A 26,016-nucleotide genomic window follows, 5' to 3' on the forward strand; every position below is an offset into this window, starting at 1 on the left:
TACATATGTTACTTTTAAAGTGAATGATAAGCAATGTACAGTACATTAAACCATGTAGGATACACACAGAACAAGTAACTAGATCTCTTTAGGATAGGTCAGTAAAATAGTTATTTATAGATGGAGAATGGGCTCATTTATAGAAGAAGAATGGGTTGGAAGTGGGGAAGAAAGAGGACATTAAGGAAAGTAATATGAAGAGAGACAGCAAATATGAAATGTCAATTGAATGTTACTGTAGTAACCTAATAGAGCAGGAGCTTCCTAAAATATATACATATCTGAAGGTGATCCAAATGAAATAATATGAGAAAGTCACAACAGGATGTCACTTGTCATCAAAGAAGAATGGGTTATATCTACTTGAGGTGGTGGGCAAAGGAGTCTTATTGGAATGCCCAAACAATGCAAACTTTGATCAGTATTATAATTTGCTCTCCATAAATTCACTGCAAGTCTCTATCGCTGAATACATCACTTACACAACTCACTGAACATAGAGAAATTAAGCTGGTGCCTACTTAGAAATTTCACTGTGTAGGTATATTTATCTATATCTGGATTGATATAGATAGATAGACAGATAGATAGATAGATAGATAGATAGATAGATAGACTGATTGATTTGTGTGTGTAATCACTATATATATATTTAAAATTCCAGTAACCAAATTTTGTAAGATTATACATAGGAAACATCAATTAATTATTTTGTTTGTTTATATATAAGAATTAACATTACATCATTTTTTTTCACTTTCCTACCTTCAAAGCCTCTTGCATTTTAGCTCTTGAAATTTCATGGCTGTGTTTTTATGAATGAATTTTACCTATGTTAGGTATCAAAATTTTATTTGCATTATATTATATATATCATATTATAACAATAATATATAATAATACCATAAAATTATATCAGTAGTAATTATGATAAATAGTATTGCAGTAAAGTAGAAAAAGTATAGGGAAAATTATTTTTCTTTTTGGTTGTTGTTATGAGACAGTTGAGTGAATCTCAGAGCTTCTGCTGCCAGGTTCAAAACTGAGTTCATATTCATAGGCCCTAAAGCCTACTCCTACCCTGATTCTTCAGGTAATTCATATTTGTCTTTTAATCAGGAAAGAATGTAAAGAGTAAAGTGGCTGATACTTTAAACTAAGCACACAAGTCGTAAATGTGTTACCTGTCATGACTTAAATTGACTATGAGAAGCTTGCCCCCTCTTTTTGTCCTGTACAATTCTGAATTTGGTGCCAAACATCCAGGAGGATGTCTGAATGCAAAAGCTGAGTTGAGAACCCTGAACCCAGGTGTCCTGCATAAGGCTGAATCACTAGTGTTTACTTTCTTGGTCAAAACCCCATGTCAAAGTATGACAGAAATCTCCTTCTTCAGCCCCCCATTTCCCTCCTGTAGTCCACTGATGAGGAACGTCCTCCTCCTCTACTATCTTACTGTAGCTTATCAGGTCTCATCAAAACTGTCTGGATCTACTTTCCCTGTTGCTTAGTTTATCCACCTTGACTGGTGGAAGTGATCAAAGAGCTATCAAAGTGATCAAAGCGTGACTGTCCCTGCTCCCCTTCCAAGGAGAAATCAAATGTTCAAACTATTTTCACAACAGCAATCAAAACCAAACAAGCTGTTTTTGGATGAACTACAATTTTGTCTCAGACTCTGGTGCTCTCCAAAGTCACTGTGGACCATGATGAAATCATTACAGGTTGTTGATGGAAGAAAGAAAGAACCAAACATGTTTTTAACCCACATAGTGGAACCAGGTGCAGAGCTCCAGGGCTATGGGATTCCAAGAGTACATGGATGACAGGGAAATAGAACAATAAAAAGACAGAAAATTCAGAGCAAGTCTGGCTACAGCAACAGAAATATCTCAGTACTGTGACCCTCAGTTGTCTGGAATTTGCTACAGTGTTTGCACCGACCTGTTATGAGAACCTATGGCTATGCACAGACTGAGAGACTGAAGCAACAGTAGGAAGCAGCTGTAGCATACAAAGCCTTCTCTGACATTGTTGAGGTCTGAGCCTGTTCCAGGACGTAAGCCAATAATCTCCCTGGATCAATCTAGATGCAGGAGACTGTCTCTTTGTAGTGAAGAGCCTAAATGTTCCTTTTTTTGCTTTATCTCATCCTACTCCAGCAACCTGCATATACATCACCCCATAGCAGGATGTCTCAGCTCAATTGTTTTCATTACCGGGAGCCTAGCAACTACACGGAGGCAGACATAATCCTTGGTACATTTATCCCCTTTCGCATCCTACTTGATCTACCCCAAAATGTCCAGAACCTTTTTGACACTGAACCAAGTCCTCTATGGAACAACTTTCAGTGAGTACTTTTTTGAATGTGCTATGTTTGTTCTGTCTACAAGATAGTACACTGCCTGCTAAACACATGTAATTCCATTGAGGATTATGAACTAGTTCCAGGACAATGTGATAAACAGTTTGACATTTTCCAGCTTCATTGTGCATCTACAAACATTTCCACTTCTCTTTGTTATGTTTCCAGTAAGAAAGAAATCAGGAAGAGAAACCACCAACTTTTGTGTCTGCTCCATGGTGTGATTACATAGACAAACTTATGTTTTTTTTAACTGATGCTAATATGTCAAGATAAGTTTCCATTCTTCTCAGGTCTATTTGGCATCTAAATGTGTTATGTTTGAATATCTGTTTCTTTCAAGAATTGGAGAGTTTCTGCTAAAGTGAACTTGAATATCCCTATGTCCTCAGTACAAATCTTAGAATCTCCAGTTTCATGTGTTCTGGTTTTAGTATATTTAAAGGAACTCAGTGTTTAGAGACTCGTCATACTTATAACTAATTTATTTTACATTGATATTGTAATGTAATGTTATGAAATTCATGTCATTCATGCCCACATTCTGTCCTCTGCTTAGTTAGCTGTGCTGGAAACCCAGTGTTCTGTGATATGATTGGAGGTTTTATGATTTTCATTTCCAACCTTTCTATCTGTCTTTCTCCTCCCTCACAATCTCAATTTTGTCTTATGATTTGTCTTTTATGGTAGTCAGTCTTTCCTGTGTATTGTTGTTTATTCTATCCCTCATCCAAGTTCTCATGGAGAATGTTGATTCTTGTCTGAATGCCTGGTTGAATCCATTTATTGATTCTGTCTTCTTTTCTGTTGTTCATCTCTTTACTTTCTGAAGTATTTATCTACCACTTTATCTCTCTGAGAAACTGTGAGTTAGGTTGCTGATTTTTTATGATATTGTGGAGGAGTCAGTAGGCTTTTTCATATTCCTGGTTTTTATTGATGCTATAATTGGTACATGTGTTCATTTGAACATCAGTTTTGGGATTAGGATGGTCCTTTGCTGAAAAGTATCTTTTGAATCCACAATACATATTTCCTCTCTGAGCAGGAAACAAACATACTAGCCTAAGATCCTGGTAGTTGTATTGTTGTGGAGTACTTTAATAGAAAAAAAAATCAGGATTCCTAATTTATTTTGAAAATAAAGAACTCGTAGGAATGCTTTCACAAGATAGAGGAATCATTGATCAGGAGCCGAATGCAGCTGGAAAGAGAAGGAATGCCAACACAGGAGGAAGGAAAGTACCCATCTTCAGCTATAGACAGTAGATAGAAAGACTGCATTGTTAGTTGACAGAAGTCTTAATCTAGATTCTGTTTGACCAAAAACAGTCAACAAGTGTCTGTAAACAATTAGAGTAGACTGATGCTTTACAGATAAGCTTGGGCAACAGAAAGGATGGTTCTGGACTAAAAATTAACAGCCTTTCCTCTCTCTGAATGTGTAATGGCAGGTAAGATTTCAGCACAATAAGAAGCATTGAAGTATATCTTCAGCAGGAATGTAAGGACATTAAAAAGTCTGATTCAGTAACTATGAGAAGACTAGCCAAGACTTTCCCCTGGTGGTTTTCATAGCATATCAGAACTCCACTGATTCATATTTTAAAATCAGAAAGTTTAAACTCTTTAAGTCTCATTTTTTACATACTTTAAACCACTTTCTCAGATATTTATACCTTGCATTTACATACCTTAAATCCCTTTCTTAGACATTCAAAATTTACATCAACTTTAAAGTGTCTGTTTCCAACATCCAGGCATTTAAACAGAGACAATTGGTTTGAATACTGGGAGAAATGATTGACAAGCCAGTTCTTTTAAAGGAAAGAACGATAAAATGTAAACTATTAGGTATTAGTAGCTTCAGTTTGAATTTCATTTAAATCTAATTTTGTGAGATTAGATTTTTTTTCAGTGTGAAGCCAGCAAGGTAATATCTTCTTCAAAGGAAAATCTTGTATCTGTAGAAAAGAACAAGGCCTGACTTTCATGTATGATATGGACTGACCATGAAGGTGCAGCATTGTTCAGCAGAGCTGCCTAAAGTTTCATAACATCTGTTAAACTTTTATAATGACAACCTGCTATGAAAATGACAAGAGATCTGAGATGGGTAAATTTGAGCAGGAAGTATAATCCAAATGGCCTCTATACCAGTAAAAATGACAGAGATTTAATGGATACCTGGGCACCCAGTCTGGGATCCTCCATGGCATTTTCAAAGACTATGTAGGGACCAGAGGTTGACGGTCTTTGTATGTCACACAAAACAACATTGTCTTCAGCTGCCACACAAGGCATCATGAGCCTCTAATACCAGACTTGTGAGGCTTGAGAGATTTTTTATGGAGCAGGAACTTGGGAAAAATAACCTACCTTGGCCATGCAGAGTAGAGAATTTAATTCAACCATGTCCCTATTTTGGACAGAGATTTATTGTTGGGTGAAATATGTGGCAATTCATGGTTCAGTTGTCAGCATTACCACAGTTGAAATATGATCAAAAGAAAGGCCATTTCTACCTATCTTAGCAAGCGATATGTGGCAGAGAAATCATTTTCATTGCATTCCTTAAATCCATACTCAGGAGAACTCTCTGAGGGCTTGGAGAGAGAGCATCTAACTTATTATAATATTTTTCACTTGAATATTTTTCATTACTTAATTGAATTTACATAGCCTAAGATCCTGGTAGTTGTATTGTTGTGGAGTACTTGAATAGAAAAAAAAATCAGGATTCCTAATTTATGTTGAAAATAAAGAACTCGTAGGAATGCTTTCACAAGATAGAGAAATCATTGATCAGGAGCCCAATGCAGCTGGAAAGAGAAGGAATGCCAACACAGGAGGAAGGAAAGTACCCATCTTTAGATATGAACAGTAGATAGAAAGACTGCATTGTTAGAACTGATGCTAGCTTTTATTCAAACGGTCTATCTATATACAGATGCCTGGGCATCTGTCTAAACCACAAAGAGACACTTTAACACTAGGAGTGCATATAAACTTGTTAGAAATTTTTATAAGTGAGTATGAAATTGAATAATGACAAAAGAAAAGGATATGAAGCTCTTGCTTATATTCCTAGTGAACACCTTAGTGACTCTTCTGTAACCCAGTGCTTCCATGTGCTGAAACATCATAAGCACCTATGTATTCAGTACTCATCTGATACAAACATGTGATATTTTATGCACACAATGTACACCAAAAAACATTAGGAACACTTAAACTTCTGAGAGTTTAGGAGAAGTTCAATGATGTTCCTGGGTTGCCATAGGCTTATTCACACAAGATTTACATGTCACAAGAAAAGTCAAAGGCTAGGACCTCTAGGTTCCTATATTTGACAAAGACTTTTTGAGAAAAAATGTGCTGACAATACCCATCATTCTGTTCTTCTGGTTTAGATTCCTTTGGAGAAACTATCAATATTTGCTGACCTTATACTTTGCCATTGAAGAGATCAATAAGGACTCAAGCCTGCTTCCCAATATGACCTTGGGTCCCCACATCTACAATGCCTTTAATTCTAACAAAAGAACCTTGGAGGGCCCCCTGATGTGGCTGTCTGGAAGGAGTGAATATATCCCTAACTACAAGTGCAACACTCAACATAATGCTCTAGGAATCATTTCAGGAACCAAGCCGGAATTTTCTGCTGTAATTGCAACACTTTCAGAGCTCTACAATCTCCCACAAGTAAGTTAGAAACATATTTTTAAGCATAATCACATCTTAGACCTGACCAAAACAAACAAACCAACAGAATACAATAACAGAACAAACACAAGAAAACAGAGAAATGGGTTATGTTTAGTGTAGGCAGATTTCAAAAAGCACTGAAGGAATTATTTTGATATGGCAATAATTAACAGATGACAGAGTGTGGTAAAAAGCATGGACAGCAAATTCTGGGAATTTCTAAGCAGATCACTTAGTAGTATCCATGATTCTATCTCCAAACAATGGATGATGTACTGTGGATACACAGTCTGCATTTGATCATCAGTCAAATTCTACAACAAAGATACCTAAATATGCAATCTAGCATATAAACATCTTAAAATTCCTATGGTTGTCAATACCTTACACATGGAAAAAGAAAGTCGAGGACATGTAACTAAGTTTGGATCAATGTTTAATGCCATCACTGATGAAAATTTTTCAAGGAATTAATGATATCATTCAGGAAATAGATCTCAGAATAGCACTCACAAAGACCAACCACTTAGCTATATATCGTTGCAATTGACTCATCCAAGGCTACACTGAAGAAATGCATCTATCAGCAGGCGTTACTACAAATATAGAAAATACTTGGTGAGCACAAGAGTCAGAAATAATCAAGATTAAAAACCCACCTGGTAACTCTCATTGTTATCATTCAGTTAAACAATTTGTAAATGTGTTTTAACCTAATGTAATAAAAAGTAAAAGACAATAATTTAATCTGTCTGAGTTTTCTCTCTATCAAATCTATTGAGAGGGATGATACAATAACCTCTGGCAATGTGGCCCCAGATCTTCACAACTTACACATTTTTTTTTAAGTTTTTTAATTTTATTTTTCTTATTAGTTTCTCTTCATATCACATAAATCTTTCGCCTTTTAACTTACACAATTTTAACTTAGGAAACTGAATCTCTAAAAACTTTGTTAGTCTCTGTATTTGCTTTCCTAAAAATGAAGGTTCTCGGAAATATGGTGTTATGTGACAAGAAAGTACCTGTTAATGCTTTCTGCAGTTTTTCTCTACATGAGATACTTTTTGGCATTGTTATTGCAACAAGAGATAGCTATCATGCCTTTCAAAGCCAGTGAGCTGCTTATTGTTTACTTATTGGCAGCTTCAGACACCTTAGTAACTTTGGAGCCTATAGTAGTTGTAAAAGACTGTACTCCACCACATAATTTAGGGACAAGCTAATCTCACAGAAGACATCCTCCTTAACAATATTCATATTAACCCTCATATTTGAATAATGAAGTCACTTCCTTACTCAGGGTGATGATTCCAAATACCTGAAATTCAGAATCACTTTTTTTTTCTTTGCTTCTTCAGGTCACATATGGACCATTTGATTCCGTGCTTAGTGACAAAGATACGTCTCCATCCCTTTATCAGATGTCTACTAAAGACAGAGGTCTAGCCCAAGGGCTGATCTCTTTATTGCTCCACTTTGCCTGGAAGTGGATGGGGCTCATTGTGTCTGATGATAAGAAAGGAAGGGAGTTTCTCTCTGACCTGAAAGTAAAGATGGTATCAGAAGATATCTGTGTAGCTTTTACACAAAAACTCCCTGATAATTTGAATCATAATGTAAAATATGATTATGGTTTGCTGAACTTGAAACAACATACACGAGTAAATGTGAATTTATTCTATGGTGATATAGATGACTTGTTGTTCTTCTGTGTACACATTCGTATCTTTTTATTCAGAAAGAAGGTGTGGATCTTTGCAAAGCCACACTCAACATACTTAGAGTCTATAATAAATAATAAGCATATTATGATGAACCTATTCAGTGGAAGCTTCTCATTTTTAAAGAAGAGAACTATCCCTGGCTTCAAGCAGTTTCTTGAGGCCCTTACACCCTCCCATTACCCAGGAGATGTTTACTTCTCTAAGTTCTGGATTGACAATTTTAGTTGTTTACCTCCTGCTTTGCAATGTGGAAATCATAAACTTTGTCCAGTGAATATTTCCCTAAAGACTAAGGAGAAAATAAATGATATGATGACTATTTCTGAGCCAAGCTATTCCATATGGAGTGCAGTGTATGCAGTGGCCCATGCCCTGCATAAAATGCTATTGAGCAAAACTGAAATGGGATCTAAAGAAGACAGAAACACAGACTGGCTTCTACCATGGCAGGTAATAAGCCTCACCCATAATCAGGGGAAGCTTAGAACCTCATATTATTAGTAAGTAATGTGCTGTGGTCAGGCCAATAAAACATTTTCATCTTACAATTAAAAGTATAATGGATTACTTGGATTGCTGCTTTTCAGCTTCTTTAGTTCTTTGTATATACTGGATATTAGTCCTCTGTCAGATAAAGGGTTAGTAAAGATTCTTTCCCAATCTGTAGGCAGTCGTTTTGTTTTGATGACGGTATCCTTTGCTTTACAGAAACTTTTCAGTTTCATGAGGTCCCATTTATTGATTGTTGCTCTTAGAGCCTGTGCTGTTGGTGTTCTGTTCAGGAAGTTGTCTCCTGTGCCAATGAGTTCTAGGCTGTTCCCCACTTTTTTTCCCAATTGATTTAGGGTATCTGGTTTTATGTTGAGGTCCTTGATCCACTTTGACTTTAGTTTTGTGCAGGGTGATAAATATGGATCTATTTTCATTTTTCTGCATGTAGACATCCAGTTGGTCCAGCACCATTTGTTGAAGATGCTGTCTTTTTTCTATTGAATGGATTTGGCTTCTTTGTCGAATATCGAGTATTCATAGGTGTGTGGATTTATTTCTGGGTCTTCTATGCGGTTCCATTGATCCTCCTTTCTGTTTCTATGCCAATACCATGCTGTTTTTATTACTGTTGCCCTGTAGTACGGCTTGAGATCAGGAATGGAGATACCTCCAGATGATCTGTTGTCGTACAGGATCGTTTTGGAGATTCTGGGTTTTTTGTTTCTCCATATGAAGCTGAGAATCTTTTTTTCAAGGTCTGTAAAGAATTGAGTTGGTATTTTGATGGGAATTGCATTGAATCTGTAGATTGCTTTTGGCAGTATGGCCATTTTCACAAGAGCTAAACAGAGAATTCTCGACAGAGGAATATCAAATGGCAGAAAAACACTTAAAGAAATGCTCATCCTCATTAGCCATCAGGGAAATGCAAATCAAAACAACCCTGAGATATCACCTTACACCCATCAGAATGGCCAAGATGAAAAACTCAAGCGATAACACATGCTGGAGAGGTTGTGGAGAAAGGGGAACCCTCCTCCACTGCTGGTGGGAATGTAAACTGGTACAACCACTCTGGAAAGCTATCTGGCGCTTTCTAATACAAATAGGAATAATGCTTCCTCCAGACCCAGCTATACCACTGCTAGGTATATACCCAAAGTTTGTTCAAGTACACACAAAGGACACTTGCTCAACCATGCTTATAGCAGCTCTATTTGTAATAGCCAGAACCTGGAAACAACCCAGATGTCCATCAACGGTGGAATGGGTATAGAAATTGTGGTATTTTTAAACAATGGAATACTACTCAGCAATCAAAAAGGAGGAAATCATGAAATTTGCAGGCAAATGGTGGGATCTAGAAAAGATCATTCTGAGTGAAATATCCCAGAAGGAGAAAGACAAACATGGGATATACTCACTTATATAGACCTATAAGATATGATAAACATAATGAAATCTATACACCTAAAAAAGATAATCAATTGAGGGGACATGGGGTAAGATGATCAATCCTCGTTTAGAAAGACAGATGGGATGTGCATTGAACGTATGACAGGAGTCTACTGAGCACATCTGAAAGATTCTAACTAGCAGTGTTTTCAAAGCAAAGACTCATGACCAAACCTTTAGCAGAGTACAGGGAATCATAAGAAAGAAGGGGAGTTAGTCTGATGGGGAAAGGATAGGAGCTCCACAAGGACCAAATATATCTGGGCACAGGGTCTTTTCTGAGACTGACATTCAACCAAGGACCATGTATGGATATAACCTAGAACCTCCACTCAGATGTAGCCTGTGGTAGCTCAGTAACCAATTGGTTTCCCAAAGTGAGGGGAACAGGGACTATTTCTAACAGGAACTCAATGACTGGCTCTTTGGTCTCCCCACCCCCAAAGGGAGGAGCAGTCCTGTTAGGCCACAGAGGAGGGCTTTGCAGCCAGTCCTGAAGATACCTGATAAAACAGGATCAGATGAATGGGGAGGAGGTCCCCCCTATCAGTGGACTTGGAAAGGGGCACAGTGGAGATGAGGGAGGGAGGGAGAGACAGGGAGGGAATGAGGGATCGGGACACGGCTGGGATACAGAGTTAATAAAATGTAACTGATAAAAAATAAAATAAAAAAAAAATAAAAAAAAATAAAAAAGTCACACAGACAATAAACCACGCTTTCAAGATAAAAAAAAAAAGTATAATGGAAAAAGTTTTAAATTTCTCTCCATTTAGTTTGATGTTGGCTATAGGCTTGCCATATTTTGTCTTGTGCCTTGTATCCCTGATCTCTCTAAGACTTAGTTAAACATGAATAGGTATTGGATATTGTCAAAAGCTTTTTTGGCATCTAGGAAAACTATCGTGTGGTTTTTCTCCTTCAGTTTGTTTATATGATTGATTACAATGATGGATTTCTGTCTATTGAACCTGCATGCCTGAGATGAAGCCTACTTGGTCATGGTGGATAATATCTCTTATGTGTTCTGGGTTTGCAAGTATTTTATTGAGTATTTTTGCATCAATGTTCATAAGAGAGATAGGTCTGAAGTTCTGTATTTGTTGGGTCTTCCTGAGATTTAGGTATCAAGGTGACTGTGGCTTCATGAAATGAGTTTGGTAATGTTCATTCTGTTTCTATTTTGTGGAATAATTTAAATAGAACTGGAGTTAGCTCTTTATGAGGTCTGTAAATTTCTACACTGAAACTCTCTGGCCCTAGGCTTTTTTGTAAGGGATACTTCTGAGACTGCTTATGTATACTTGGGACATATAGGACTATTTAATCTATTTAGCCAATCTCTACTTAAGTTTGGTAATTGGAAACTATTAAGAAAATTGTCCCCTTCATTTAGGTTTTCAAATTTTGTGGCATATAAGCTTTTATAGTAGACCTAATGATTGTTTGGATTTCCTCAGTATCTGTCATTATGTCCCCTTTATAGTTACTGATTTTGCTGATTTGGACACTTTCTCTCTGCCTTTTAGTTAGTTTGCCTAAGGATTTGTCTATGTTGTTGATTTTTTCAAAGAACCAGCTCTGGGTCTCATTGATACTTTGAATTGTTTTCTTTGTTTTTAATTCATAGATTACAACTCTGAGTTTGATTATTTCTAATTGTCTACTCCTCTTTTGTGTATCTGCTTGTTTTTTCCCCCTAGGGATTTTAGGTGTGTCATTAAGTTTCTTGTATGAGATGTCTCAAACTTCTTTCTGGCAGCACTTTGCACTATGAACTTCCTCTTAGCACTGCTTTCCTTTTGTCCCATAAGATTTTATTACTATCGCTCTTTAGTTCAACTTGAAATCAGGGATGGAGTTACCTACAGAAGTTCTTTTATTATACAAAAAATGTTTTAGCTATTCTTTAGCTAATTTTTTGTTTTTGTTTTGGCGTTCTATATGAAATTGAGAATTGTCCTTTCAAGGTCTGTGAAGATTTGGGTTGGTATTTTGATAGTAATTGCATTGAATCTGTAGATTGTTCTTAGTAGGATGGCTGTTTTTACTATGTTAATCCTACTGATCCATGAGCATGGGTGATATTTCCATCTTCTCATATCTTTTTCAGTTTCTTTTTTCAGGGATGTGAAGTTCTTGTAATAGAGGTCTTTCTCTTGCTTGGGTAGTTACACCAAGATATATTATTTCTGGTTACTGTGAAGTATGTTGTTTTCCTAATTTTTTACAAGCCAATTTATCATTTACATTCATGTGGGCTATTGATTTTATAAGTTAATTTTACAGCAGCCAGTTTACTGAAGGGGTTTGTCTACTATAGAACATCTCTGGTAAAATTTTGTGGGTCACTTATATATACTAGTGTATCATCTGTGAATAGGGATATTTTGACTTTTTCCTTTCCAATTTGGACCCCTTGATCTTTTGTAGTTGGATTATTGCTCTAGCTAGAACTTACGGTACTACACAGAAAAGATATGAAGAAAGTGGACAGCCTTCTATTGTCCCTGACTTTAGTGTAATTGCTTTGATTTTGTCCCTATTTAATTTGATTTTGGCTATCGGCTCGTTGTTTTATTACCTTTATTATGTTTATGTTTGGGCCTTGTATCCCTGAGATCTAGAGGGCTTTTATCATGAAGTCATGCTCGATTACCTCAAAGGCTTTTTTTTTTGCATCTAATGAGATGAACATGTTTATTTACTATTTCTTTCAGTGAATTACAGTGATGGATTTAATTATGTTGAACCATACCTGCATCCCTGGGATGATGCTTACTTGATCATAGTGGATGGTTATTTGATGTGGTCTTAGACTGGTTTTACCAGTATCTTACTGAGTATTTTTGCACCAAAGTCCGTAAGGGAAATGGGTTTGATCTTTTCTTTCTGTGTTGGGTCCTTGAGTGGTTTAGGTACCAGTGTGACTATGGATTTATAGGATGAGTTTGGCAATGTTCCTTCTGTTTGGTTTTGTACAATAGTTTCTAAAGTATTGGTGTGAGCTCCTCTTTGAAATTCTGGTAAAATTCTATGCTAAAGCCATCTGGTTCTGAGATTTTGTTTTGGTTGGGAGACTTCTGATGACGGTTTCTATTTTCTTAGGTGTTATAGGACTCTTTAACCTGCTTACCTGATCTTGATTTAACTTTGGTAAGTGAAATCTATCAGGTAAATCTTCCATTTAGATTTTTGAAACTTGTGGAATAGTCTTTTGAAATAATATATAATGATTCTTATGAGTTATTCCTTTTCATTTCTGATTTTTTTTATTTGGATACACTCTCTGTTTGTTAGTTTGTTTAGAGGTATGTGTATCTTGTTGATGTTCTCAAAAAAAAAAACAGCTCTTGGTTTCACTGATTCTTTGTATTGTTTCCAATTTTTCTGATACTGATTTCATCCATGAAAATGACTACTTCCTGATGCCAGTTCCTCTTGGTTGTTTTTACTTCTGTTTGTTCTAGAGCTTTTACATGTGTTTTTAAATTTATATTGTAAAAATTTGTTAATTCTTTTTAGGAAGGCACTTAATGCGTTGAAACTTTTCCTTAGCACTGTTTCATCGTGTCCCAGAAGTTTCAGTATGTTGTCCCTTCATTTTCATTGAATTCTAGAAAATCTTTAATTTATTTCTTCCCTGACCCAGTGGTCACTGAATTGTTCAGTTTCCATGATTTTTTTAGGTTTTCTCTTGTTTCCACTGTTATTGATATCTAGCTTTAATCCATGGTAGTTTGATAAAATACAAGGAGTTATTTCAACTTCCTTGTACCTATTGAGGCTTGCTTTCTGACTAAGTCAATACGCACTTTTGGAAAAGCTTCTGTGAGGTGCTGAAAAGAAGGTATATTCCTCTTTGGGGGAAAAATTCTGTATATGTCCATTAAATCCATTTGATTTGTGTTTCTGTTAGTATAATTGTTTCTCTGTTTAGTTTCTGTCTTCGTGATATGTCCTTTGGTGAGTATGGGGTTTTGAAGTCTCCCTCTATGACTGTGGAGGTATTAGTCTATGATTTAAGCTTTAGTAATGTTACTTTTACAAATGTAGGTGCCCTTGTATTTGGACCAATACATTCAGAATTGAGACATCATCTTGGTGGATTTTTGCTATCATATGTATCATTTTTCTATGATATGTGTCCTCTCATATCTGTTTTGAATAAATTCAGTTAAAACATTACTTTATTAAATATTAGGATGGCTTCTTTCAACTTGCTTCTTGGGTCAGTTTCCTTGAAAAACATATTTCCAGCCCTTCACTCTGAAGTAATGTCCTCCTTTGTTTTTAAGTTTGTGTTTTTTCTTTTGTATGCAGCAGATTGATGAGTCCCATTTCAGCATCCATTCTGTTAGTCTTTGTCTTTTTATTGAGGAATTGAGTCCATTGATGTTGACTGATATTAATGATTAATGATTGCTAGTGCCTGTTATTTTGATTTTTATGATTGCAGCAAGTTTTTGTGTTTTTTTTTTCATTTGTTATTGCAGCAGCAGTGTTATTTATTTTCTGTTATTCTCTGGGTGATGTTTACTTACTTTGGTGGGGGTTTTCATTCTAGTATCTTCTGTACAGTTGTGAAGCATAGACACATACAACATAACATTTTCAATTCCACAGCACGGCCCCACTTGCTGTGAAGTCACTACAATTGAAGCCTTAGTAACCCGGTCCACCGGGTGCTGCCATTTTGGTCCTCTTCAACTCTACATCTTCTAAATGGAAATATTTTTTTTTCTGGTGCTGGAAAGACACAGGACTTTTTTCCAACTAAGGACATGCTACATACTATACTATCTTCCATCTCATAGACAATATTTCTACTTGTGTTCACTGGCTCTTGTATTATTTCTATGGGGAATAGTTTTAATCTCACTAAACAACTGGGAAGACAAATAAACAAACTAAGCACTTTCAAAAAGAAAGCCATGGTAGAGAGAGGGAAAATGAGCTTCTCTTTAAAGTCAGCCTGTGTCGGCCACTCATATCATATGATGTCTCTCTTCAGCTGCATCCATTTCTGAGGAAAATTAAATTTATAAATGCTGCTGGAAATAAAATAAGCTTTGATGAGAACAAGAATATTAGGGAAACATATGATATACAAAATTTTATTGCATATAATTTTCAAAATGCATTACTACTTAAAGTGGGAGAGTTTGTCTTCAAGAGTGCACAAGATCAAGGCTTTTTCATCAATGAAGTTCTGATTCAATGGCCAAGCAAATTAAAACAGGTCTGGAAATTTTTCAGTATTTAATTTGAAGGGAATTAATTGTAAAGAATTATAAAAATTGATTGTGTAATGATTCTTTGAACTTTTAAAATGATTGTGAATTTTTAATTTCTTATGTCTATTGTGACTATTAGCTTGTGTGTGGGTGTTCATGCACCCGAGAACATATGCTTCTTAAATCCCAGTCAACCGTGGTTATCTTCTTCAGTTGCTGTCAACTTTATTTTTATCTGTGAAACCCTTACTTTCTGATTTTGCTGAACTCAGTGGACAGAATTACCTAGGTTCTCTCTTTGTCTTCATTATCATAAAGTTTGGATTACAGGCCTATTTTTCTGAACCCAACTTTTCTTCCATCTTTTCATCATGATCAAATTCATATTTTCCTGCTTATGTGGCATGCATGTTAAATACTAAAACATCTCTTTAGTTCTGTTTGATGACATTAAATCAGAAATGAACTAATATTTCAGAATTACATATATGTATATACATACACATATAAATATACATACAAATGCACACATAATGTCAGCTAATTCCTTAGCTACAATTAGATGAATTGAATTTGAATGTTTGTGTTGATTCATAATGCAGTGAATGAATGATTGAGTGCTCATGGTTATATAAAGGCATGTATGTGTGTTTCTATATGTAAACACACACATGCACACAAAGTTCTGTAAATTTTCACATCTTAATTATAAAGGCTAGCTGATGCTCAAGCATCCTTCCATTCACATAACTCATACTCAAGCATATCAATAATTTTACAAGGATGTGAGCTAGCATAAATAATTAATAAATTATGGATTTGGACACAAGACATTTCTCTAAGCAATGTATATGAGCTGCCCAATATGTGTTTCAGGAACTGAACTTATATTTCATTTCAAGAGCTATGTGCACTCTTAACAGCTAATCCAGTTATCCAGAAACACATTCCTGTTAATATGTACATATTCATTAGACAGAAACTGCCAAACCAGGGCAGAAAAGAGATCTAAGATAAAAATATTTCCTGTCCTACAAAATTTCTAACGTATAACAAACTAAAATTGCACTAGGATTTTATTAGTTATGTTATAAAGAATGCAACTGGTGAAAGTCCCATTTGATGACATCACTAATGTTTGAAAAGAAAGGCATAAAACAACCCCTAACATTGGGAGTCAAGGGTAAGAGTCACAGTAACAGATTATAATTCACCAATGGCCAAAACATTTTCATGAGAAAATTGAACTTCCTTTTGCAGCTGAATCAGAGTGCATGGGTGTTACTATAAGATTGGAAATATAAAGGTAGAAATAAGTGTGCTTGGAGGCAAGTTTTATGATTGGATACTTGTCTTAAAATCCAACTGTCCCAAAATTCATACAATAAAATAAGTTCTGGCTTTCTGCCTCACAGAAGAGGATATCTTGATGTCCAACACATTTCACACAGGATAGGCAGTAGTGAGTCATAGTTTGGTCACCAAAAAGGGATGTTGAACATTTAGTATTGGAAAGTGTGGTAAGTTGAAATCTCCATTCTACATTCCCACATTAAAACCTCAGAGTTCCTCATAAACAAATGCAATTTCCATAGGTTACGTGTATTTAGCCTAAACTATTTTAAAGTGATGTTCGATACCGTGACCAGTTTTTCTGTGTTGCTTTCAGACTCCACAATCTGTATGTACACAGAGCTGTGGTCCAGGATTCTGGAAAGTTCTACAAAAAGAAAGGCCAGTCTGCTGTTTTTCTTGTGCATTTTGTCCAGAGCAGCATATTTCTAACCAGACAGGTAGAAAAATAATACTTTTACTCAAACTGCTTGGGAATGCAGAGGGGGAAAGTTAAGAAGTGACCTTGGTGTCATAATGTAGTGCTGTTCCATATGTCTCTAACACTCATCCTTAAATCCATTAATCATTGCTGAAACCACACAATGTGTGAATTTAGAGTGGCAATTCTCATGCTATTGTGTCATATGCACCCTACTTTCAAAAACCAACCTTTGGGTGCACGGAATGACCATCTCAGCTCTTGCAGTGTTCCATGTTATGAGCTCTCCATTAATTGTGAGTTCTCCAGTTGTCCAGGATAGATTTGTATTTCTGTGATTAACAAACCTAATGATTCTTTCTTCAAAGTAACTCCAGGAAAACTACATATCTGATTGTTTCTGAATGCACAAGAAACTGAACTGCATTTACAACACAGTTGTTATTTTCAGTATCAACAATAGAAAAAAAGCAAGTCTTTGTAAATGAAAACATGGCTGCCATTTTAGGGTTGTGGTCAACTGTGTGATAACATATATAAGTAAAATCATATGGAATGAGCAGGTTGCATTTTTATATACAAACACACACACCAAGACAGAAACACATTTAATGAGAAAAGAAAGAGCCTATGTATTTGAGAGTGAATAAATATAAGGTGGGTCTGGGAGATGACTTAGAGAAATGAAAAAGAAGAGGCATAGTGAGGTAATTATATTATTTTTTAAATGAAAATTTTTACAGAAAAATAAAAAGTCAGAAAGAAAATACATTAATATAATGATGAGAATCTACTATTTATTCTATTATAAAGGCCAATCCTTAGACAACCATAATACAAACAGAATTTTTTATGTATTATTGGAAATGATCAAATGTTGAAAATTAAATGTTCTTTATATTCTAAGATCTAATGCTATCATAGGTTAAATTCCTTGCAGAGTGACAGATGACTTCAATTCCTATGTTAAAAATATATGGAGAGAGCAGAGAGCCTTGCCTTGTCCCTGATTTCAGTGAAGCTTACAAATGAAGCTTACAAAGCTTACAAATGAAGCTTACAGTGAAGCTTACAAATGAAGCTTACAGTGAAGCTTACAAATGAAGCTTACAGTGAAGCTTACAAATGAAGCTTACAAATGAAGCTTACAAAGGTCATGAATCAAATACCTAATAGAAGTCCTCAATTGGGATTGATTTGTGTTTCTCTCTGTTTAGGTTAATGTTGGCTATAGGGTTGCTGTATATTGACTTTACTATGTTTAGGTATGTGCTTTGTGACCCTGATCTCTCCAAAATTTTATACATAAACAGGCATTGGATTTTTGGAATCTATGGAAATGATCATGGAATTCTTTTCCTTCTGTGTGTTTATGTGGTGGATTAAATTGATGGATTTCTATAGACTGAACCACTCCTGCATGCCTGGGATGAAGCTTATTTGACAGTGGTGGATGATATCTTTTATGTGTTCTTGTATTTGTTTTGCGAGTATTTTACTGAGTTTTTTGTGTCATTGTTCATGATGGAAATTGGTCTGAAGTTTATGTCTTTTTTGGGTCTTGACTGTGATGTGACTGCGTCTTCATCGAATTAATTTGTTAATGTTCCTTCTGTTTCTATTTTGTGGGATTGTTTGAAGAGTATTTGTATTTACTCTTCTTTGAAGTCTGGTTGAATTCTGAGCTGAAACCATCTGGCTCTGGGCTTTTTTGGATAGGGACTTTTGAAGACTTCCGCTATTTCCTTGGGTAAGATAGGATGTTTTATTTACCTGATCTTGATTTAACTTTGCTAAGTGGAATCTACCATGTAAATTGTCCGTTTTATATAGATATTAAGTTTTTGTGATGTATAGACTTTTGAAGTAAGACCTAATGATTCCTTCGATTTCCATCTTTCTATCACCCTTTTCCTTTTTTATTTTGTTCATTTGGATAGTGTCTTTCTGACTTTTAGTTATTTTGGCTAAGAGTTTGTCTCTCTGGTTGATATTCTCAAAGAATCAGCTCTTGGTTTCGATGATTCTTTGAATCATTTCATTTCTAGTATATTGATTTCAGCACTGAATTTGATTATTTCCAGCCCTCTACTCCTCTTGGCCCTGTCTACATCTTGTTGTATTATTCATGGTCTTTCAGTTGTGTTATTAGATTGCTTGTAGGAGATGTCTCAAATTCCTATATGAAGGCATTTAGTCTATCAGTTTTCCTCTTAGCACTGCTGGCATTATGTCCCATAAGTTTGGGCATGTTGTGCCTTAATTTTTATTGAATTCTAGGACATCTTTAATTACTTTTTTATTTCTTCCATGACACCTGTTATTGAGTAGAATTGTTCAGGTTCCATGTGTATGTGTAGGCATTTCGCTCTTTCTGTCATTGTTGAGGTCCAGATTTAGAACATGGTCGTGTAATTGGATCCAATGGATTATTTCAGTCTTATTGTATGTGTTAAGACTTGCTTTTTGCCTGAATATATGCTCAATTTTGGAGAAAATTCCTTGATTTGCAGAGAAGACATATTTGTGTCTGGGTGACCATTTTTTAGGACTTCTATTAGGTATTTGATGCATGACCTATGTAAGCTTCATTATTTCACTGTTTAGCTTCTGTGACAATGATCTGTCACTTGGTGAGAGTGAGGTCATAAAGTTTACCATTATTACTGTGTTGGGACTGATATGTGATTGAAGTTTTAATAATGTTTCTTTTACAAATGCAGGTGCCCTTCTATTTGGGGCATAGTTGTTCAAGATATTGTCCTCATGGTGGATTTTTGTATGATGAGGACAACATATCCTTCACTTCTCTTTTGAATAATTTCATTTGGAAGACTATTTTATTAGATATTAAGATGGTAGTGCCACTTACTCCTGGGTTCCATTTGATTGGAAAACCTTTTTTTAGCACTTTACTCCAAGGTAGTGTCTATCTTTGGGGCTGAAGTGTGTTTATTGTATGCAGCAGAATGTAGGATCTTGTTTCTATAACTATTCTGTTAGCATGTGTCTTTTTAATGGATTGCTGACTCCATTGATGTTGAGAGATACTGGTCATCAATGAATTTTGGTTCCTTTTATTGTGGTGTTATTGCGGATAGTGTATTTATGTGCTTGTTTTGATTTTTTCTCTTTTTTTAAAAGGATTTATTTATTATGTATACAGTGTTCTACCCACATGTACACCTGCATGCCAGAAGAGGGCACCAGATCTCATTATAGATGGCTGTGAGCCACCATGTGGTTGCTGGGAATTGAACTCAGGAACCTTTAGGAAGAACAGCCAGTGCCATCTCTCCAGCCCAACTTCTGATGTTATCTATATCGTGTATTTCGTGGGTGTAGGTGATCTCATTGGGTTGGAGTTTTCCTTCTAGTAGCTTCTCAAGGTCAGGGATAGTGCACAGACATTGTTTTAACTTAGTTTTGTCATGGAATATCTTGTTTCCTCCATCTCTGTTGATTATAAGTTTTGCTGAGTACAGTAGTCTGCTCTAGAATCTGTGGTCACTTCATGTCTGCATGACATCTCCCCAGGCCCTTCTGGGTTTCATAGGCTCTGTTGGAAAGTGTGGTGTGGTCCTAATAGGTCTGCCTTTATATTTCACTTGATCTTTTTCCTTTGTGCTTTTGATATATTTTTTCTTCATTGTGTGAATTTATTGTTTTGATTATCTTATGGCAAGATAATTTTCTTTTCTGTTCTAGTCTATTTAGTGTACTGTAAGCCTCTTGTATGTTTAAGGTTATTATTTCTTAAGGTTGGAGAAATTTTCGTCTATGATATTTATTAAAAATATATTCTGTACCTTGGAGCCTGGAATCATCTGTTTAGTCTATTCCTATTGTTCTTAGGCTTTACATTTTCATGGAGTCCTTGAACTTTTCTGATTATATGTTTTCTTTGAGAGATAGATCAGTTTCTTCAATTGTATTTTCAATGCCTGAGATTCTCTCCTCCATTTCTTGTATTTTGTAGGTGATGCTTATCTCTATGGTACTTGATCTCTTCCCTACGTATTCCATCTCCAGGATTTTCTGTGTGTTTTCTTATTGATTCAAATTCCATTTCAATAATTGAATATTTTTAATAATTTCTTTCACCTGTTTAATTGTGGTTTCTTATATATGATGGCCTCTCTTTGTTTGCCCTCTATTTCTTTGAGACATTTGTTCTTTTCTTCTTTATACGTCTCTAATAACTTCATAAACATAGATTTAATGTCCCTTTTCTGTGTTTCAGCTGTATTAGAATATCCATTCAGGGGTGGGTTCTGGTGGAGCCAGGATGTCCCAGTTTTTGTTGACTGTGTTTCTATACTGGCCTTTGGCCATCTGGTTCTCTGTAGACTTACCTGTTTCTTCCTGGAAACTGTACCAAAGACTGGATCCTCCTGCTTTTGGAGTTTAGAGTAGTATTCAGGAAGATGTCAAATGTACAGTTGCTCAGGAATGGATACTGGCAGTTCAGATGCCAGCATCTTGAAGGGCAGGGCACATGGCAGTGTATAGACACATAAACATGTAGGGACTGGTGAACTGAAGGACAAGGGTGTGCATGCACTGGAACCATGAATTTTAGAGTGCAGGTACTGGTGGTCATCTGCAAGGGGCAGGTGCCTCGGGTTGTATCCGGGGGATTCCTCAGAATAAAGCTGGGCTGCTGCTTACAGGCCTGCCCCAAACTGTGATCCCTGTACTCAGATTCCTCTGAGCTCTGCCTTCTTGGATCTGCCATCCCTGTAATTTTATTGTTCACATGGTGTCCACAGGGTGACCAGTAAACAGTAGCTTGGTGGCTTAGATGCTCTCCCAGTAAACCTGAAGCTGCCCTACAGGGAGCAGAAGAGATCCAAATTCTGACTTCTAGAGCAAACAGTTCCTGGATATGGGGATCCAAACTCACTGGAGTATATGAAGGGGCAGGTGGCCCAAATTTTGTTACTCCTGATTCTGTGAGATGGCCACAGAGGGCCTGTATCAGATGGACTCCATTTCTTGGATGACCTGTTCAGAACAGGAAGCAGCAAAGTTGATTCTGTGGATCTGGCCACCTGTCCATACACTGGTCTCAGAGTCTCTGCATCTCTGCCCCTCAGATAAGGTGCACACTGGTCTCCACCATCTTGGATTCTCCTTGTTTGAACTTTCATCCTTTTCTTTTTTGGTGGGAGCCTTTTGTAATTTTTTGAATTTACACTTGGGTCTATTTAGGTCTAATTAGGTTGCTGAATTGTTGTTGAATTCAACTTTGACTAATGGTTGCTTGAACAAATCTAAAACTTATCCATCTCATGACCACTTTTAAGCTGACTAGAATATAGTATGTTTTAAACATATTTCCTTAAAATATTCTGAATTTCGTTGAATTCTGTAATAAAGTTTTTCTGTAATTTCTGATTCTGTTAATTTGAGTACTCTATTTTTTCCTTAATTTACTTGAGATATAGGTCTGTCAATTTTCTTTATCTTCAGAAAGAGACAGCTCTTCCTTTGGTTAATTCTATGTATTGTGTTCTTTGTTTCTGTTTCACTCATTTCTATTACAAAGCTATTATTTCTTTTTATTATATTATTAATTAATTCGTGTACTATCACAGCATCTGCTCACACCTCTCCTCTCAGACCCTCCCAACCCAATGTGCCCCTCCTCCCTTTCTTTCCAAAAAAAGAAGTCCCCCATGGATATCAACCAGCCTTGGCATATAAAGTTGCAATAAGAATAAGCACAACTTCTGTTATTGAGGCTACACAAGGCAGTCAAATTAGGTGACAAAAGAGTCAGAGAAAGCTTTGGTCTTGCTCTTAGGTGTCCCCATAAAGACAAAGCTGCACAAGTGTTATATATGTGCAAAAATCTCATATCTGTCCCTTGCATGCTTTACTGTTGGCAGTTCATTCTCTGTGAGCTTGTGCCAGGAGCCTTTCTGTGGGGCAATCCCGAGCATGGAAAGGAGAGGTTTTTGCCTACAGGGTGCTCCAGAGAGCTGATGAGGTGTCAACGATGAGAGGGAGTTAGTCAGCTGATGTGGTCAGTGGAATCTAGCAGCTGACTTATAACATTAAGACCTTTCTTTGGCTCTGACTTATTGTTGACAAGGCTCTTCTTGTTTGTACAAGTTTCACAGTACAAACACAGATTAATGATTATACAAGTGGTACAGAATGGGTGTTTGATTTTTTTTTCATTATCCAGGGATAAAAGTTCTGTTACAATTTAAAAAGTACACACAAAACATATTTGATTATCATTATTAGCCCTATAACTCTACTTTAAAGAATCCAAAGAATGTCTCCTTCACAAAAAACACATTTAATATGTGAAAGCCTGCTTTTAGGCTGGTATTGTTTGCACTATGAGTGTAGTCCAGAGAAACAAAAAACACTTTAACTGGTCTTTTTATGCATAGCAAATACAAAGAAATATCTCCTTTTACTATATGTATCATTATCTATGCTACAAACTAGAAAAAGTTTATTTAAGTCAATCTTATTTACTAAGTTTTATTCCATCAGGAGTGTATCCTCTGTGAACTTTTATCTTTAAACTACATTTTCAGGGAGCTCTAAGCCTATAATAAAAGATCTTAAACCTATACATGAATCTCCAGGCCTCACAGGGTATGCATATTACATTTGTTTACCCTGCACCAATATAATATTTAGGGGCACATACCCCAAGAAAACTCCTGAAATAATGGTCTCATCTCTCTATCTGCTTAACTCTGCTTAACAATTTTCAGGGCATAAAGAAGATTTTCAAACAGTGGACAGATAAAGTTAAGTTCAGTATTTTCATAAGGCTCAGGTCTCATTAGGGCTGGCTGCATCGTCTTCCTTTATGACCTAGTAAAGTTGCTCCCTGTTAAGGGAAGATGATCAAAGAGCTTGCCACTGAGTTAAATTCAGAGGCAGTCCCTGTTCTCCTTACAACGCAGCCAGCTCTGATGAGACCTGATAGGCTAGGGTTAGAGGGAAGGGAAGGAAGACCTCCCTATCAGCAGACTTGGAGAGGGGTATGGGAGGATATGAGTGTGGGAAGATGTGGAAGGCATGAGCAAGGGTGCTACAGTTAAGATACAAAGTGAATAAACTATAAATAATTAAAAATACCTAATTAAAAAGACTCAGACATAATTTTTATGTAGAAAAAAAAAAGAACAGAAATTGAATCAAAGTGCAGAAAGTCCCCAGTAATGTAGCAAACAATTAAAAAAAAAAACAGAAGTTAGTCATAGAACAATTGTAACAATCTCAGCTTTGCTGGAATAGCATCAAGGAACTATACTGGCAAATGACTCTCAACAATTTCAGTGAATATGGCTCTGTCATTCTCCCTTTGTGATAAAACATTTTGGTAGATTTATGGTATTTATGACATGCAGGTCATTTTTCAGTCTTCAGAATATTACTGGAAGAACAAGAGTGAAAATTAGAACAATTCCCAGGATTATTCTGGAATTAATAATGAAAGACAAAGAGTCCTGTCCTGAGTCAAAGGATGTCAAAGACTATAGAAATTTATTTGAAACTTCCACAGCTGAGATAGGTAATTATTGGTCTGGGATTATAGCTGGAGTTTGTTGATGCAAGGGCTGTATATTTACCACCAAATCAGAACTGTTTCATGGGTCATGGAGGTGAGACCTAACATATTCCCATGTTACCTTAGAAAAATTATAGGAATGGGATAACAAATATCTACTGAAACAGTGAGTAACAAGAAAAATGAGAAGAATTCATGATGGTGGAAACAATGAAGTATATTTATACATTGATGTCACCAAAATACAATGTACACATACTTAGAAACTCAACGTGTAAAAAAAAAGATTTGAAGGCTCACTTGACAGTATTACTTTATCTGAATACAAGTAAAATAGATTTTACTGTCCTTGAGAAACAGTGATAAGCTGCTGAGAAGAAAGCTTATTTTTGATTAAACAAGATAAACAGTAAAAATGTGAATTATAAAGATTTCATGTACTTGGCAGTAACAGGAAGCAGAATATACCAGAATACACACATCACTGGAAAACACTTTAAATGTGCAACAAATAGATATTTATATAAGGTGAAATGTTGATCCAATTTCTCCATACAGACCAGCAGGAGTGCATCACTTGCCCAAGTCATGAGTACCCAAACCCTGAGAGAAACAACTGTCTGCCCAAGGCAGTGACCTTCCTTTCATTTGAGGATCCTCTGGGCATGGCGCTGGCATGCACAGCTATGTGCTTCTCTGTCAGCACAATTGCAGTTTTGGGAGTCTTTCTCAAACACCGAGAATCAGCCATTGTTAAGGCCAATAACAGGACTCTCAGCTACACCCTGCTCATCTCCATCCTCCTCTGCTTCCTCTGTTCCTTTCTCTTCATTGGACGCCCGAACACAACCTCCTGCATACTGCAACAAATAACATTTGCATTTGTGTTCACCTTGGCTATTTCCACCATTTTGGCAAAAACTATAACTGTAATTCTGGCCTTTAGGGTCATGAAACCAGGGAGAACAATGAGAAGGTTGTTTGTCTCAGGCGTCTATAATGCTGTCATCCCCATCTGTGTCCTGATCCAATTTATTCTCTCTGGAGTCTGGCTGGGAACCTCACCTCCTTATATTGACACTGATGAACACTCTGTACATGCTCATGTCATCATTTTATGCAACAAGGGCTCAGTTACTGCTTTCTACTGTGTGCTGGCTTACTTAGGGACCCTGGCCTTAGGCAGCTTCACTGTGGCTTTCCTGGTAAGGAACCTGCCTGACACATTCAATGAGGCCAAGTTCCTGACATTCAGCATGCTGGTCTTCCTCAGTGTCTGGGTCATCTTCATCCCTGTCTACCAGAGCACCAAAGGCAAAGCTGTCGTGGCTGTGGAGGTCTTCTCCATATTGGCCTCTAGTGCAGGGCTGCTGGGGTGCATCTTCTTCCCTAAGTGCTACATTATTCTCTTAAGACCTGATAAAAACTCTTTGAGATGCATTAAAAATAAAAAATTATCATTTTGATATATTAGTTTTCTTTTTACTAATAAAACCTATTAGTATACTAAAATTAAATTATTTTAAGTAACTTTTAAGTAACTTTTTTAAGTAACTTAAAGTAACTTTTTTAAATAACTTAAAGTAACTTTTTTAAGTAACTTAAAGTAACTTTTAAGTAACTTTTTTCTTAAATGTATATTTAAACAAAATAAGAGCCCCTCACTTTGTAGAACAATCACAGACATTCTATTTTAGAATAGAAGCTGC

The 26,016-nt window shown here is 36.2% G+C and overlaps 1 protein-coding gene across 1 annotated transcript; it reads left to right on the forward strand.

Annotated features, from left to right (window-relative positions):
- Positions 1-5,815: 5,815 nt before the first annotated feature.
- On the forward strand, positions 5,816-25,749 carry LOC132650850 (vomeronasal type-2 receptor 116-like; the record flags this gene model as incomplete). Its single annotated transcript, XM_060376186.1, has 5 exons — positions 5,816-6,077; positions 7,409-8,253; positions 14,765-14,992; positions 16,657-16,780; positions 24,866-25,749. Coding segments are annotated over 5 exons (2,343 nt in total), but the record flags the coding sequence as incomplete, so codon positions are not given.
- Positions 25,750-26,016: the final 267 nt, after the last annotated feature.

The sequence above is a fragment of the Meriones unguiculatus genome, assembly GCF_030254825.1.
Source record: "Meriones unguiculatus strain TT.TT164.6M chromosome 13 unlocalized genomic scaffold, Bangor_MerUng_6.1 Chr13_unordered_Scaffold_34, whole genome shotgun sequence".
Lineage (NCBI taxonomy): Eukaryota > Metazoa > Chordata > Mammalia > Rodentia > Muridae > Meriones > Meriones unguiculatus.